This window comes from Maniola hyperantus, chromosome 11 (assembly GCF_902806685.2).
Source record: "Maniola hyperantus chromosome 11, iAphHyp1.2, whole genome shotgun sequence".
Classification (NCBI taxonomy): Eukaryota; Metazoa; Arthropoda; class Insecta; order Lepidoptera; family Nymphalidae; genus Maniola; species Maniola hyperantus.
Genome location: NC_048546.1, coordinates 7373219 through 7387790, shown reverse-complemented (window position 1 = coordinate 7387790; position 14572 = coordinate 7373219). Strand labels below are relative to the sequence as shown.

The 14572-nt window shown below is 36.4% G+C and overlaps 2 protein-coding genes across 2 annotated transcripts; both read left to right on the top strand.

Moving 5' to 3' along the window:
• The first annotated feature begins 557 nt into the window (after positions 1–557).
• Positions 558–5124, top strand: LOC117986586 (ribonuclease H2 subunit A). The gene is made up of 5 exons (XM_034973448.2): positions 558–999; positions 1580–1809; positions 2728–2871; positions 3350–3497; positions 4497–5124. Exons 1-5 carry the CDS (start codon positions 855–857, stop codon positions 4757–4759), a joined length of 930 nt encoding a protein of 309 aa, XP_034829339.1. The 5' UTR covers positions 558–854; the 3' UTR covers positions 4760–5124.
• A 1422-nt stretch (positions 5125–6546) lies between these two features.
• Positions 6547–10588, top strand: LOC117986584 (uncharacterized). The gene is given in 4 exon segments (XM_034973446.2): positions 6547–6858; positions 6860–7683; positions 9684–9819; positions 10460–10588. Coding segments are annotated over 4 exon segments (1065 nt in total). The 5' UTR covers positions 6547–6787; the 3' UTR covers positions 10494–10588.
• The last annotated feature ends 3984 nt before the right edge of the window (positions 10589–14572 follow it).

Below are 14572 nucleotides of genomic sequence, written 5' to 3'. Positions count from 1 at the left end.
TTAGTACAAATTTCTTCAGAATCATGCAGTGGAATGGATGGAGTACCACTGAGGATCTCAGATTGCAGGAACAAAGTAGGAAATGCTGTTACTGCAAGACGAGATTTTTGTGTCACAAAACGCTTTTCAAAGTGCTTATGACACACTTGAGACTTATTTTTAAGATCTATTGTACTTTTACTTCGCAAAACATCACAATTTATATACTTAAGCCACTTTTTGAGTCTTTTGTCACACTGTGGAAACTTATGTAATATAGCGTCTTTTCGCGTACTGTTACAATCGGGAACACAGCACTTATAATACATTCCAATAAATTATATTGAAATAATGTACTATAATAACAATTGTTGCGAAGGGAACAGAAATTACGGAAATAAATCGACGCAACCACCCTGCTCAACGCTTAACAACAATAACAAAATGGCGTCAGGCAGGCAGCAGGCAGTGAACGTGTGTTATTGTATCGTTCTGTGGTCGAATCTGTCAACTTCTATTTTGCTATTCGCATTTGTAAGGGAACGGAATTTGTATGGCCGTGAACCGCCCGTGATTATATTGTTGGGAGCAATGAGCATAGATTAATATATTATGTTGGGAGGGAAACAGAAATATGAAATAAGAATTTCATTGAATTATTGAAATAATAAATAAATAATCCATGGAAAAAACCAACATCCGACTCAGTAATTCGGCTGGTAAATGATAAACGCCTAATATAACTATTATAATGCCTCTTTGTTAGTAAATAAAATCTAATCTGGGTCATTTAAAAGTTATCCACACTTAGTTTTAAAACAAAGAGTTTAAAACTTACTTCAAACATCAAAATATAAAGTAGTTATTTATTCATAATGAACTCATTAGAATCGCTGGAAGAGCACATTAAATCAAAAAATAATTTTACTAAATTTAAAGTGAATTCTGAAGTGCCAGATATTTGTAAATCTGAGGCGTGTATGCTTGGAGTCGACGAGGCGGGTCGAGGTCCAGTGCTAGGTGAGATTTTTTGCAATATCTGTATAAAAGGAAAAGGTGACTGACTGACTGACTGATCTATCAACGCACAGCTCAAACTACTGACCGGTTCGAGCTGAAATTTGGCATGCAAAAAGCTATTATGATGTACAAGGCATCCGCTAAGAAAAGATTTTTGAAAATTCAACCCCTAAGGGGGTGAAATAGGGGTTTGAAATTTGTATAGTCCACACTGACAAAGTCGCGAGGATAAGCTAGTTACTTATAATAACAGAAGAACCCTATTACCTTCATGTTTTGGCACTTTGGTTGTTGTTCTGAATTTCCTTGTGTTCAATAATTTGATATTACTTACTTTGATATGAATTTTGATATTAGAAAAAAAGCAATTATTACACACACAGTGTGTGTAAAACCCCACAACCACACACACACACACACACACACACAAAAGTTAGGGTGCTCAGGTTTCATTCTGGGCCTCATTTTGTCTTACCTTGTGCACTACACTTGTGCATAATTTCATATCAAAATCAAAATAGTAAAAATAACACTACATCTTAGTAAGTTTATATTTTTTTAAAGTTTGTTTACAATTCAGGTCCAATGGTGTATGGTGTTGCTTATTGTCCGTTGAGCCAAACGGATGTGTTGAAATCTCTCGGGTGTGCTGATTCAAAAGCGTTAACAGAAGAAAAGCGTGATGACATTTTATTGAAGATGCTTACATATGAAGATGCACGTAACAATGTAGGATGGATTGCAGAAGTCATATCACCTAATTATATTTCTAATTCAATGTATAGAAGAGCCAAACATTCCTTGAATGAGGTACTTTTTCATTTATTATTTCTGTCACATTCTAGATATTTTAAAGTAATTTCTAAAATAAAATTAAGTAAACAACAGGACCGATTCTCTTGTACATGATCTCTAAACTAAACTAAAATGACAAATCTAAATCTATTTAAAAAATAAAATAAAATAAAAATCTTTTTTATTCGTATAAACTTTTACAAGTACTTACGAATAGTCGGATGCATCTACCACTGGTTCGGAATGCCTTTCCTATCGAGAAGAACCAGCAAGAAACTCGACGGTTGCTCTTTTCAAATATTTGATATAGGTACAAGATTATGCCATGTATAAAATAGTATTTGCAGTCTTGTGCGTTGCTGGAACGAGCTGCAGGTCAAATCCACGTTCTTTTATATTTATAGATAATCATCAATTGTGTAATATGCTTTTTTCAGGAGCATATTTTTAATAGATTTTTTAAACTTGTGCAAAGGTAAGGTCCAAAATAGTTTGTGGGATTTTATATTTTAGATTGCTATCCCTGTCATAATGTTGCTTGCGGGAAAGGATAGCACTAGATTTAGACCTGTTAATTTAGTTTAGTTTAAAGATTGTGTACAAAAGAATCAGCCTCAACATTAACTTACAGCTTTAATTCCTGATATAAGTAATTAGTTAAAAAATAGGTAAATCAGCCTAGCTTTGTCATGAAAACTTTATTTTTCTGCAATTTAATTTTTATCTGATAACTTTAATGCTAGAGTTATTATTGACCTTGCAAAAGGTCTTAGTACTTCCCATACTAGATTAAGGGAAAATATTTTCTCTAAAAGGGATTTGAAAACCTATTTAATACCATGAACCAAGCAAGCATTATTCTAATGCTTAATTTCTAGTTAAATATTAAATACCTCAACAAAAAAAATTCGTGTTTTGATTAATAAATTACAGGTTTCGATGAACTCAGTGATAAGTTTAATCAAAAAAACAATAGAGCAAGGAGCAAATATCAAAGAAGTTTATGTTGACACGGTGGGACCACCTGAGAAGTACCAAGCAAAGCTGAGTGAAATCTTTCCTGATATCAAAATTACTGTACGTTTATATTGGTACCACATGCAATAAATTCAGATGACTTAGACCTCCCACTAGGTGGTCACTGGACAGACAACATGAAATGAGTCACATGTAGCCACAAGATTCAGGCTGCGCTAGACAATAGCTTTACAAGGGACCTGTGTTCAGCTGTGGACATCTATTGGTTGATAATGAATATGATGAACGTCCACCTATAACCTCCATCATCAGATATGATTATTGATATACAATGGTACCTAATCTTCTATAATTGTCATCCAAACCACACATGATGGCTTTCAGCTTAATTGGATGATTGGAATTTATCAACTTCGATAAGCAATGTCTGGCCCTGACATGTATTATAACTTCTTTGTACCAAATTTTATCAAAATTAGTTAAATGGATGGGCCGTGAAAAGCTATCACACAGGCAGATAGGCAGATACATTTTCGTATTTATAATACATATTAGTATGGATTATTATATTTTATAGGTAGCGAAGAAAGCTGACTCAATCTACCCAATAGTGTCAGCCGCCAGTATAGTGGCCAAAGTGACCCGGGACCACGCGCTCAAAGTGTGGCAGTTTCAGGAAGGACTGCAGATGGACCAGACTGAGTTCGGCAGCGGATATCCAGGAGGTTTGCTTTTAAAATCAATCCATACTAATATTATAAATGCGAAAATACACGCGTACATAGTTGCGGGCATCATCCAGCTACACTATATTTTTTAAAGCGTTTTACATACATTTTTAAATGCACATAAAATGCCGTGAGGTGTCATGGGACACGTAACAGAAGCGAAGCTGTATTGAGTCTCGATCATTCCTATGGACAACAAGATACCACGCCCAGCGTACCACGTACCAGCCCACGCCACGGTCGTTTCACTTTTTGGTGCCATCTCCACGAGCGAGGGAATCGCAATGAGTCCGACCTACTATCGTCGGCGATAGTATCGCGCTGTGGAGATTGGCCTATAAGAGTTGTATCGAATTTAGTGGCACGGCGAGACTATCGCCGCGATTCTATCGTCCGTGGAGATTGCGCCTCAGACATATTTCCAAACCGACGAGATTTGAACCGACATTGGCAGCCTTGACTTTTTGATGTAAAGTGATCACAAAAACGCCACCATAGACGCATGCGCTATTTATTACATGCATTGCTTCGGTAGCTTACATGACGCAACTTGAAAGCGCAACAGTGTAGATAGACCAAATAGGTAAGATATTGGTGTTGTCATTGTCAGACGGTTATTAGTGGGCAACAGGTAACACCTTGATGTAATTGTTCTACTCCTTTGATAAAAATTCTTGTTGAACTGAACTGTGTCAGTACCATTATTATAAATGCGAAAGTGTATTTGTTTGTTGGTTTGTTGGTTTGTCCTTTAATCACGTCGCAACGGTGCAACGGATTGACGTGATTTTTTGCATGGGTATAGATAAAGACCTGGAGAGTGACATAGGCTACTTTTTATCCCGGAAAATCAAAGAGTTCCCACGGGATTTTTAAAAAACAATTCCACGCGGACGAAGTCGCGGGCATCAGTTAGTCTATTCATAAGTTAAATAGGCTTGCGCAAATCGATTATTTCGGTGTTAAACAGGACACCTTCCAATTTGAAATTTTCAGATCCGCTAACAAAGAAATTTATACGGGATCAGGTAGATCACGTATTCGGGTACCCTTCACTCGTTCGATTCAGTTGGTCGACAGCTGAACTCGTGCTTCAAGAAAAAGCTGCAAAGTGCACTTTTGAAGAAGTCGAAGAGGACGGGAAAAAGAAAACCACTAAATCCATAAGCACGTTCTTTTCACCCAAAAACGAGAAGAAAAGAAAGAGACACAAGTTTTTTGAAGAAAGACATTTAACTGTGGATAATGCTTTTGAATAGCATTTTGAAAATTTTGATTAATTATTCAGATGTAGTATGTAATCTTTTGAATAGTAAGGAATTTTGTACAAGACTGCGACCTCATGCATTAAATCCATATGCACGTTCTTTTGACGCAAAAACGAGAAGAGAAGAAAAAGTTTTTTTAGAAATACATAATTTGTGGACAGTGCCAGAGATAAAATATATTAACAAGTAGAGCTCTTGATTTGAATAGCATTTTAAAATATTCAAATAAGTAGATATGGTGTGAATTGGACATCCCTTTTTAATATTATTTTAAGAATTTGACGTTATTTTGCCAATAATATAATTATTATTTTAAATTATGGACATACAATTTAGAAATAAATAAAAAACTATTCCTTTTTAACGTCTTCGTTTTAATTTACTAACTATTCTTTAGTATACTAAACCTAGCTTATGTCCGCGGCTTCGTCCGCGTGGACTACACAAATTTCAAACTCAAGTTTTTACCCCTTTAGGGATTGAATTTTCTAAAATCCTTTCTTAGCGGATATCTACGTAGTTAGAGCTATCTGCATGCCAAATTTCAGCCCGATCCATCCAGTAGTTTGAGCTGTGCGTTGATAGATCAATCAGTCAGTCAGTCAGCTTTACCTTTTATGTATAAGATATGCCGTGTAGAAAGTAAAAACCAATAAGGGGTATGGACTATGGAGTAAAAAATTGCTATACCTCTTCCAATATAGCCCATTTCCGCCTAGACACTGCATCATCACTTACCACGGTGAGATCGCAGTCAAGGTCGGACTTGTAATGAAAAAAAATAGTTGTGCGTTGCGCCAAAGGACTTATATCCAGAGCTGTCTTTAAATCTATATAGGTATATATAAAAGGAAAAGGTGACTGACTGACTGATCTATCAACGCACAGCTCAAACTACTGGACGGATCGGGCTGGTGCATATGACGTAGGCATCCGCTATGAATGGATTTTTAAAAATTCAACCCCTAAGGGGGTGAATAATAGGGGCATGAAATTTGTGTAGTCCACGCGGACGAAGTCGCGAGCATAAGCTAGTAAATTAATAAGAAAGTTCGTTAAATAGTATTAGGTGCAAAATAATTATAATGCAGTTGGTACTTCGGTAAACTAAATATCCTGAAGTAATCATTCATTGATGAACTTGCAAATTTGACTTAATACAAGCATGCTCAAACTGGCAATTCTGATTAGCTCACTAAGTGAAAATGCATTGAGCAGTAGAAATCAGCTTTTAAATGCAACGTATGCCGATGTCGTCTCTTACTTACTTATACAGTGGTATAGGTACTTAGGTACATAAATTCATTTTGGTACCTTTCCAAGTCACATTTTTTTGTTAAGAAATCCTTTTTATTTTGGCTTCAGTTCGCTGTCCTAAACTACCTCCATATTTGGTGAAAGCGTTTTTCTTTCTTTAATTAACCGACTTCAAAAAAGAAGGTGTTGTATTCGACGCGTACGTATGTGTTTGTTCGCGATTATCTCGAAAACTACCGAAACAATTTTGATGATGTTTTGTAGATAAATTCATACATCTACGTAAGTGAATAAGATCAAATACCAATTTAGGATTACGTACCTATAGTACTTGTGGAATTTCTTCCCTTCCTTTTCCTATTATATTTCCTTCCTTCATTTTCTCTTATCCTTTTATATGTATAGAATTGTGCCTATTAACTATTAACGCTCGCATTTTCAATTCTCAATCTCACAAAAATAATGCATTTAAATAATTGTCGTTATCAAAAAGTGCATAGGTAGTGTAATATTAATATTATTACAAGATTCGCTATAAAACTTTCACAAGCCAATTGCGGTCTATTAAAGATTTCTTTATGCGATGAAAGGCTGTAAGTCATACGTTCATCCAAGAAGGTTAGCGTCAACATTAGCATGCACGGGACGCCGCTCCGCCTACTTACAATGAGCAATGCGGAACACTGGGGTCACTTGGAGAATTTAATTGTGTTCCATTATCATATTTAGGCTCTTTTACGGTAACTCAAAAGTGAAAACTGAATGGGACTCGACATCGCTCGTCATTCGTCAGCCGAGATCGATGGAGACAACTTCCTCGCCACGGTAGCTCAGGGATAACGAAATGGAACTTCCTCGGTATTGTGTCGCGATTTTAACTCTTGCCGCGTGCGCTGCAGCCATCGTGGGCCCGGTCGGCAATAGCTCGAAACTCGTTATCGTGACGAAGGCCGATACTTACCTCGACGCGTATTCCAAATCCCGCGTAGATGCTGAAAACGCAAAGGAGAGTGTTGTAATAATAACGGCTAAGGACGGAGAGAAGAAGATCTCAAATCGCGATGACAGTTACAACTCTGGATATGACTATACGCCGTCGTCGTATTCGGGCAGCGACAGTTACAGTGCTTCAGGCTCTTCGAGCTATTCACCGCCGACAAGTTATGGAAATCCAGTGAAATTTGAACCGGACGTGACGTACAATGCTCCACCAAATACTTACGGGCCGCCTTCCTCAAACTATGGTCCACCATCCTCGAGCTATGGACCGCCTTCTTCGAGTTATGGACCACCGTCCTCGAGCTACGGACCACCTTCCCCGAGCTACGGACCACCTTCTCACTCATATGGACCTCCAGCTCCGGTTTACGGACCACCCGTTCACAAACCGTTGCCTCCGATTTATGGACCGCCTATAAAGCCTTCCTATGGAGTTCCTTACACGGCGCCTGGTCTAGGCTTGCTGGATAAATTGTCATTGAAATTGGACATTCTGACGATTGCGAAGCTTTTGCTGAAGCTGCTTATATTCAAGAAGATCGTGACAATGATCGCCGTGGTGTGCATGCTACTCGTAATTCCTAAGCTGATCTCGTTCAAGAAGGATAAAAATGGTGGTGAACCTGATGAGGATGAACGCAAACTCGGTGCCAGAAACGGTAAGACTTTTGTATCTTTTTGACCAACTTATGGACCTAATAAAATATATCTATCTACACTAATATTATAAAGAGGAAAACTTTGTTTGTTTGTTTGTTTGTTTGTTTGTTTGTTTGTTTGTTTGTTTGTTTGTTTGTACTGAATAGGCTCAAAAACTACTGGACCGATTTTAAAAATTCTTTCACCATTCGAAAGCTACATTATCCACGAGTAACATAGGCTATATTTTATTTTGGAAAAAAATAGGGTTCCGTAAGATATTTGGGTTTTTCGGACACAAGGTGTAAAAAATCAACCAGAAAAGTTACTTATTTTGCGTACGCTGCCTAAACTATAAAAGATAGAACCATAAAATGTTCTAATTAATTGTAGATCTTATAAATATCTACAAAAAAGTCCGCGACACACCATACCCATCTATGTCGAGTGAGGCACAGCAACCATTTTTTTATTTAAAAATCTTGAATTTTTTTTGGACTACATTTAAACGCGTTTATTTTACTCATGCTATTAATCCTTATCAAAATAAATGATTTCATCACTAAGAACAGTTTATGGAGATATATTTGGTCTTTGAATGATTAAAATTGGACGTTTGGTTTTGAAGTTATGGCGAAATTGAAATATTACGATTTCTGCTGCACGGCCCGTTGTCTACACTAATATTATAAAGAGGAAAACTTTGTTTGTTTGTTTGTTTGTTTGTTTGTTTGTTTGTTTGTTTGTTTGTACTGAATAGGCTCAAAAACTACTGGACCGATTTTAAAAATTCTTTCACCATTCGAAAGCTACATTATCCACGAGTAACATAGGCTATATTTTATTTTGGAAAAAAATAGGGTTCCGTAAGATATTTGGGTTTTTCGGACACAAGGTGTAAAAAATCAACCAGAAAAGTTACTTATTTTGCGTACGCTGCCTAAACTATAAAAGATAGAACCATAAAATGTTCTAATTAATTGTAGATCTTATAAATATCTACAAAAAAGTCCGCGACACACCATACCCATCTATGTCGAGTGAGGCACAGCAACCATTTTTTTATTTAAAAATCTTGAATTTTTTTTGGACTACATTTAAACGCGTTTATTTTACTCATGCTATTAATCCTTATCAAAATAAATGATTTCATCACTAAGAACAGTTTATGGAGATAATATTTGGTCTTTGAATGATTAAAATTGGACGTTTGGTTTTGAAGTTATGGCGAAATTGAAATATTACGATTTCTGCTGCACGGCCCGTTGTATATTATATAAAGAGGTAATGTCGTTAAGTTTGTTTGTAGGGGGTAATCTTTAGAACTACTGAACCGATTTTAAAAATTCTTTCACCAGTAGAAAGCTACATTATTCCTGAGTGACATAGGCTATACGGGATCTTTAAAAACCTAAATCTACGCGGGCGAAGCCGCGGGGATCAGCTAGTTGCTAATAAAAGTAATGGTACTAGAGTAGAGAGCTAGTGAAACTTTGCCATAATGTTATTTTTAAGCAGTTTAAAGTTCTATAGTACGTAATATGCTTTTTCACAATAATTGAACAATTCGTTTGGCATTTCGAGTGTAAGTTAATCTAATCGGTTAGGATCTAATCCATCGGATGGAATGTGTGGATGGAATCTTGACAGGTTAGGTGTAAAGTTTCAGAACAAAACAACAATAATATGTTTCAGTCATTTTCCTTTGCTTCACAAACGTGAATCACATCTGAATGGTACAAAGTGCAGTATGCGATATGAACCGCCCGCCCTCCCACTGACGTATATATGCCAGCCCCATCGTTACAAGCTAAATTAAAATCAAACTACATAGTTAAACTTAAAACTATAATAATAAAATATAAATTTTACTACATATTTATAAACCAAAGTGTACGAGGAGGCTCGGATTGAAACCGTTACATCTTGTCTGTTTTCCTGTAACAATTATTATGGTTCTTAATATTTACATTTTTAATTTTGCCCATAAACACCAATAAATGAACACATAACATTTTAGTGGTGGAGTTGACATCAGCGCAGCAGTTGCTAGAACGCGCGATATACGTGTACGGTCGGCAGAAACGCAACTGTGGGGTCACGTGTCGCGTGCGCAGAGTGCTGGACGACATCTACGACTTTGAACCCTATTTCAGGTACACTAAGTTTCATCTTCCTATATTTCTGAATCCCATGTGTCCATTGTTATGAATTGGAACTTTAAACAAGTCTTGTACTCAATTATTGCTTGTGTTTCCTAACCTTGTAAGTAGTTATAAATCGCACGTAAAAGATTTATATCTTATTATCTGATGCTACATTTATTATCTTGTGAATTAGACTATACTCTATCCACGGAGAGAAGTTGGTACAAGGCTCTCTCTGTTACGTAATCCCATACAAATGACGGAGACAAAAAACTCAGTGGTCGTTAACCATTTTGAGTAGCCAACCAACTACAAACATGTTTTTAATAAACATTCGAAATTCAATTAGAAAATGTTTTCAAAAAATATTCATAACTAGCTGATGCCCGTTCTTAATTCAATTCGAAAACATTTATTTATTTACACTTTATTGCACACAACACAAAGTAAACATTGAAAAAACACAATACAGGATCTTAATCTAATAGCTGTAGCATGCAAAGGCGGCCTTATCATATAATAAGTTTGTGATTAGTTGGTGACTCAAAATGGTTAACACCCACTGAGTTTTTTTCTCTGTCATTTCTACGTAGAATTTAGTATAGAAGAATCGTAAATGTAAAAATTATTATTTAAATATTTTTTCCAGAACGGGTCCAACAGAAGCAAAGGAGGTTCGCTGAAAAGGTGAAGACGGGCGTATTTGTGCCATTTTTAAGCATTTACTTAAGTTTTAAATATGCAGTCACTACCTACTTAATTAAGCTACCTATTTATTTTATTTATTTGGTGTAAATAATTTATTTAATTATTAAATAAGTAATATACTTAATTACGATGTTTTGTAGATTTTTACTTCTAATTTCATGTCTATAACGCTTAATTATTATCGGGATATAATAAATCGTGCGGAAAACAAATAAATTGGTAACTGCTAATGGGATTCAAATATGTTTGCGAAAAATTAACATTTCTGGCGAAAATCTACGGAATACAAGAAGTAAGTAAAATGAGCTGATAAAAGTGGGAATTAGTTATTAATCTAATCTTGTAATGGAAATTTCAACTTACTGAATTAGAACTAAAGCGTGCAAAAAAAATACTAAGTGTACGAAAACGAGACTAAGTAAATAACTGCATAACCGGTTCGAGTTAATACATGAAGTCTTTTAAAAAAATATCTTTTGGGATACTTTTTGTGCTGCGGTAATAGTATTGTAAGGTATTGTAATATTTTTTTTCTTCTATTTTAGGATATATTTATTATTCTTTTGAAAATAGCAGAAAAATTTGTTCATTCAAATATGTTCACAAAAAAATTGACGCAGTCCGTCATTAACTTGCAGTGTTCTACATAAGTGTTAGGTATACCTTGTACGATGGTATAGACCACTAGATGATGCCTGCGACTTCGTCCGCGTGGATTTAGGTTTATAAAAATCCCGTGGAAACCCTTCGATTTCCCGGGATAAAAGTAGCATATATTCGTCTCCAAAAAACAAGCTATCTCTGTACCAACTACCAAATAGATGTCCGCGAGTTCGTTGATATTGGTCTTGTCAGCGAAAATAGGCCTTTTAGTTTCATGATTTGCGAAGGACATTCAACTAGGTATATATGGTAGATGTTACATTGTTAAGTACTTTTTGTGGAAATAAATATAAGCTGTATTAGGTACAAGTACCATTTACGCTATATCCACAGTAGTTATGGTTAATTACGCTGTAAGTAGAGGAAATTAATGTTTCCTAAAAATGGCCATGATGAAAATTATTTATTACGTCCATTCAACCAAGTAGATAATTACTATAATTAAAACGCATTTTTCGCAACCTCAATAGGTTTAGTATTTGAAGTTACTTTTAATAAGTTATTATAAGTAACTAGGTGATGCCCGCGACTTCGTCCGCGTGGATTTAGTTTTTTTTAATCCTGTGGGAACTCTTTCATTTTCCGGGATAAAAAGTAGCGTATGCCCGTTTCTATAGGATGCAAGCTATCTCTGTATCAAATAGATGATGCCCGCGATTCCGTCCACGTGGATTTAAGTTATAAAATATCTTACGACTGGACTCGCGGAGTATGCCCAACTGCCTATAGGTACTTTATCCACGGAGAATTTAGTATAGGTCTCTCTGTGATGTGATCCCATACATAGAGACAAAAATCTCAGTGGGCGTTAACCATTTTGAGTCACCGAGGGGGATTCCAACATCATTGGAGTCACCAACCAATCACTAACATGTTTTCAAAAACATTCGAAATTTTATTCGAAAATGTTTTCAAATAACATTCGAAATTCAATTCATAGTTTCGTTTGTGATTGGTTGGTGCTCAAATTGATTAATGGTTAATTACGTTTCAGAGAGAGCCCTCTACTAACTTTTCTCAGTGGACAGAGTAGATATAGTGTCGAATCCATCCGGGGGCCCTTTTCCAAAGGGCCTTTATGATATCACTCGCAGATTCAAGAAGCATGCAGAGACAATACACAGATTGATCATCATAATAATTATAACTACTGAATGGCAGGTCTCCTCCTTTCAGTAGTCAATGCGAATTGAGCAGGATTAGATTGATATAATTATATGATAAGGTTTAGAATACAGATTGATATAATATGGCAATACGTATTAATTTTCACTGTTATTTTCCGTTGAGGTGAAATGTAACTTTCCCCTTATCAACTTTAGGATCGCGGTCCAGGACGTATAGGTCCGATATAAACAATGCTACACACAATACCGTAGGCCTACACTTGCCGCATACTAATACGTGCATCAATACTTAAACAGTCGCACTCGCAATTAGAAAATGAGGCGATAAATACGAGTGCCTACGTAAGTACGCGTGACTGTTAATCGCGAATCTATCCTTATTATGGTAAGTATGTGATAGGTCGAGATAGCTATCGGAGCGGGGAAGCTCCGCACACCCGCACAGCCCCGCGCTAACCCGGTGCGGGATAGCGCGGGTGACCGGCCGGCGCGTGAGATGATGATGAGCTATCTACATCAAATCACATGAAATTTAATAGCACCTTCTTCTTGGACGAGGACAAAATATAATCTCTTCCTAGAACGTCTAAAAGATAAATGTTTAATTGCTAAAAATTTCCTTATTTCAATTGAGCTCATTCTAAATTTAGGTAAGTACCTACTGTTCATCCTTTGGATAATTTAAATCAATTTAAAGCAATTGAAGCGGGTGTCCGTTCTGTAGTAAAGCAGAGGGTATCTACACGCGCCACGCGGCGAATTAGGACTTGGAGAGATTGCCAAGCTGAATTGATTCGGATTTATGTAAAACTGCGGAACAAGAATTACAACACAATAATATGTTTATCCTGTGATGTTGTATTATTTAGTTAGATTGCGATCGGCAGTTTATAGTTTCTACTCGCATACATACATTGCGCAATTTTACTTTACTAATTTATTAAGATAATTTTCATTTCACTACAGAATTTACAGAATATGTAATTGCAAATACCTTCTTTATAGTAGCAATAGTGTATAATGTAGGCTAGTATTATATAGCTGATGCAAATGCTGACTAAAGTTCTTATAGTTGGTACCATGTTGGTACCTATAATAATTATAGGTATGGTTTCTTTTGAAGTTTTGGTTCATAAATTAGGTGCATATTAGATGTAGGATACTTATGACTTTAGTTCACGTGTTGCCTCATGTACAATGTTAGTTAACACACAACCCGCGAAGTAGATAAAAATGTGTCCAACACGACTCCTAGAAATTGTGTATCAGGCGTTCGTACAGCGGAGGCGGAGTAAAAACCGCGCTGCTGCAATTGCGCGTCGTCATCGCCGCTGCACTCAGTAGTGTGACGACTGACGTGCTTCATTCAATATGATACAAACACAACACGTATACGCGCGCGTTCAGTGTGCCGTCCTATCAGTAGAATATGTTTTACTGATTATTTCTTTTTCTATCGCAATTCGGCGTGGCCACGGCAAGACAAGTACCTATAGTGCAACGCGTTGGCACAAACTTCAAGCTCGACTGGAAGCGAAAGGGAAATATTAGTCATAAACATGCGGTCATACCTTATATACCTACCTACTTTATCAAGATAGATACATATAAAAAAAACGCTGGGAAAACTTATTTCTATCGCAAGGCAAGAGAAAGGCATCATTTATTTCGCACAAAAATAAATGAAACAAAAGGTGTTTTCACATCCGTACCTAATTATTAGTGAACCTACGAATAATTACTGGGAAAGTAGGGTATGACGCATAATATGCATATAAAAATATCAATGTTTAATAAATGAAAATGAAAATTATTAATTTGAAGAAAAACAACTTTGACAATAATTATCATCATCATGATCAATTTAACGCGTCGCCGGCTCACTACAGAGCACGGGTCTCCCCTCAGAGTTGGAAGGATTTTGGCCATATAGTCTACCACGCTGCTGGCCAAGTGCGGATTGGCAGACTTCACACACTTTTGAGAAAATAATGGAGAACTCTCAGCCGGCATGCAGAGTTTCCTCATGATGATTTTCTTCACCGTTAAAGCAAGCGATATTTAATTACTTAAAACGCACATAATTCCGAAAAGTTTGGAGGTGCGTGCTCGGAATCGAACCCCCGACCTCGGATTAGGAGGCTTACGTCCTAACCACTAGGTTATCACACCTTTTGTTTGTCAATATGTATTATTTTTATTTAATGTGTCGATTATAATATACTTAGTAGGTAAATAGGTATACAGACAGATAGACGAATATG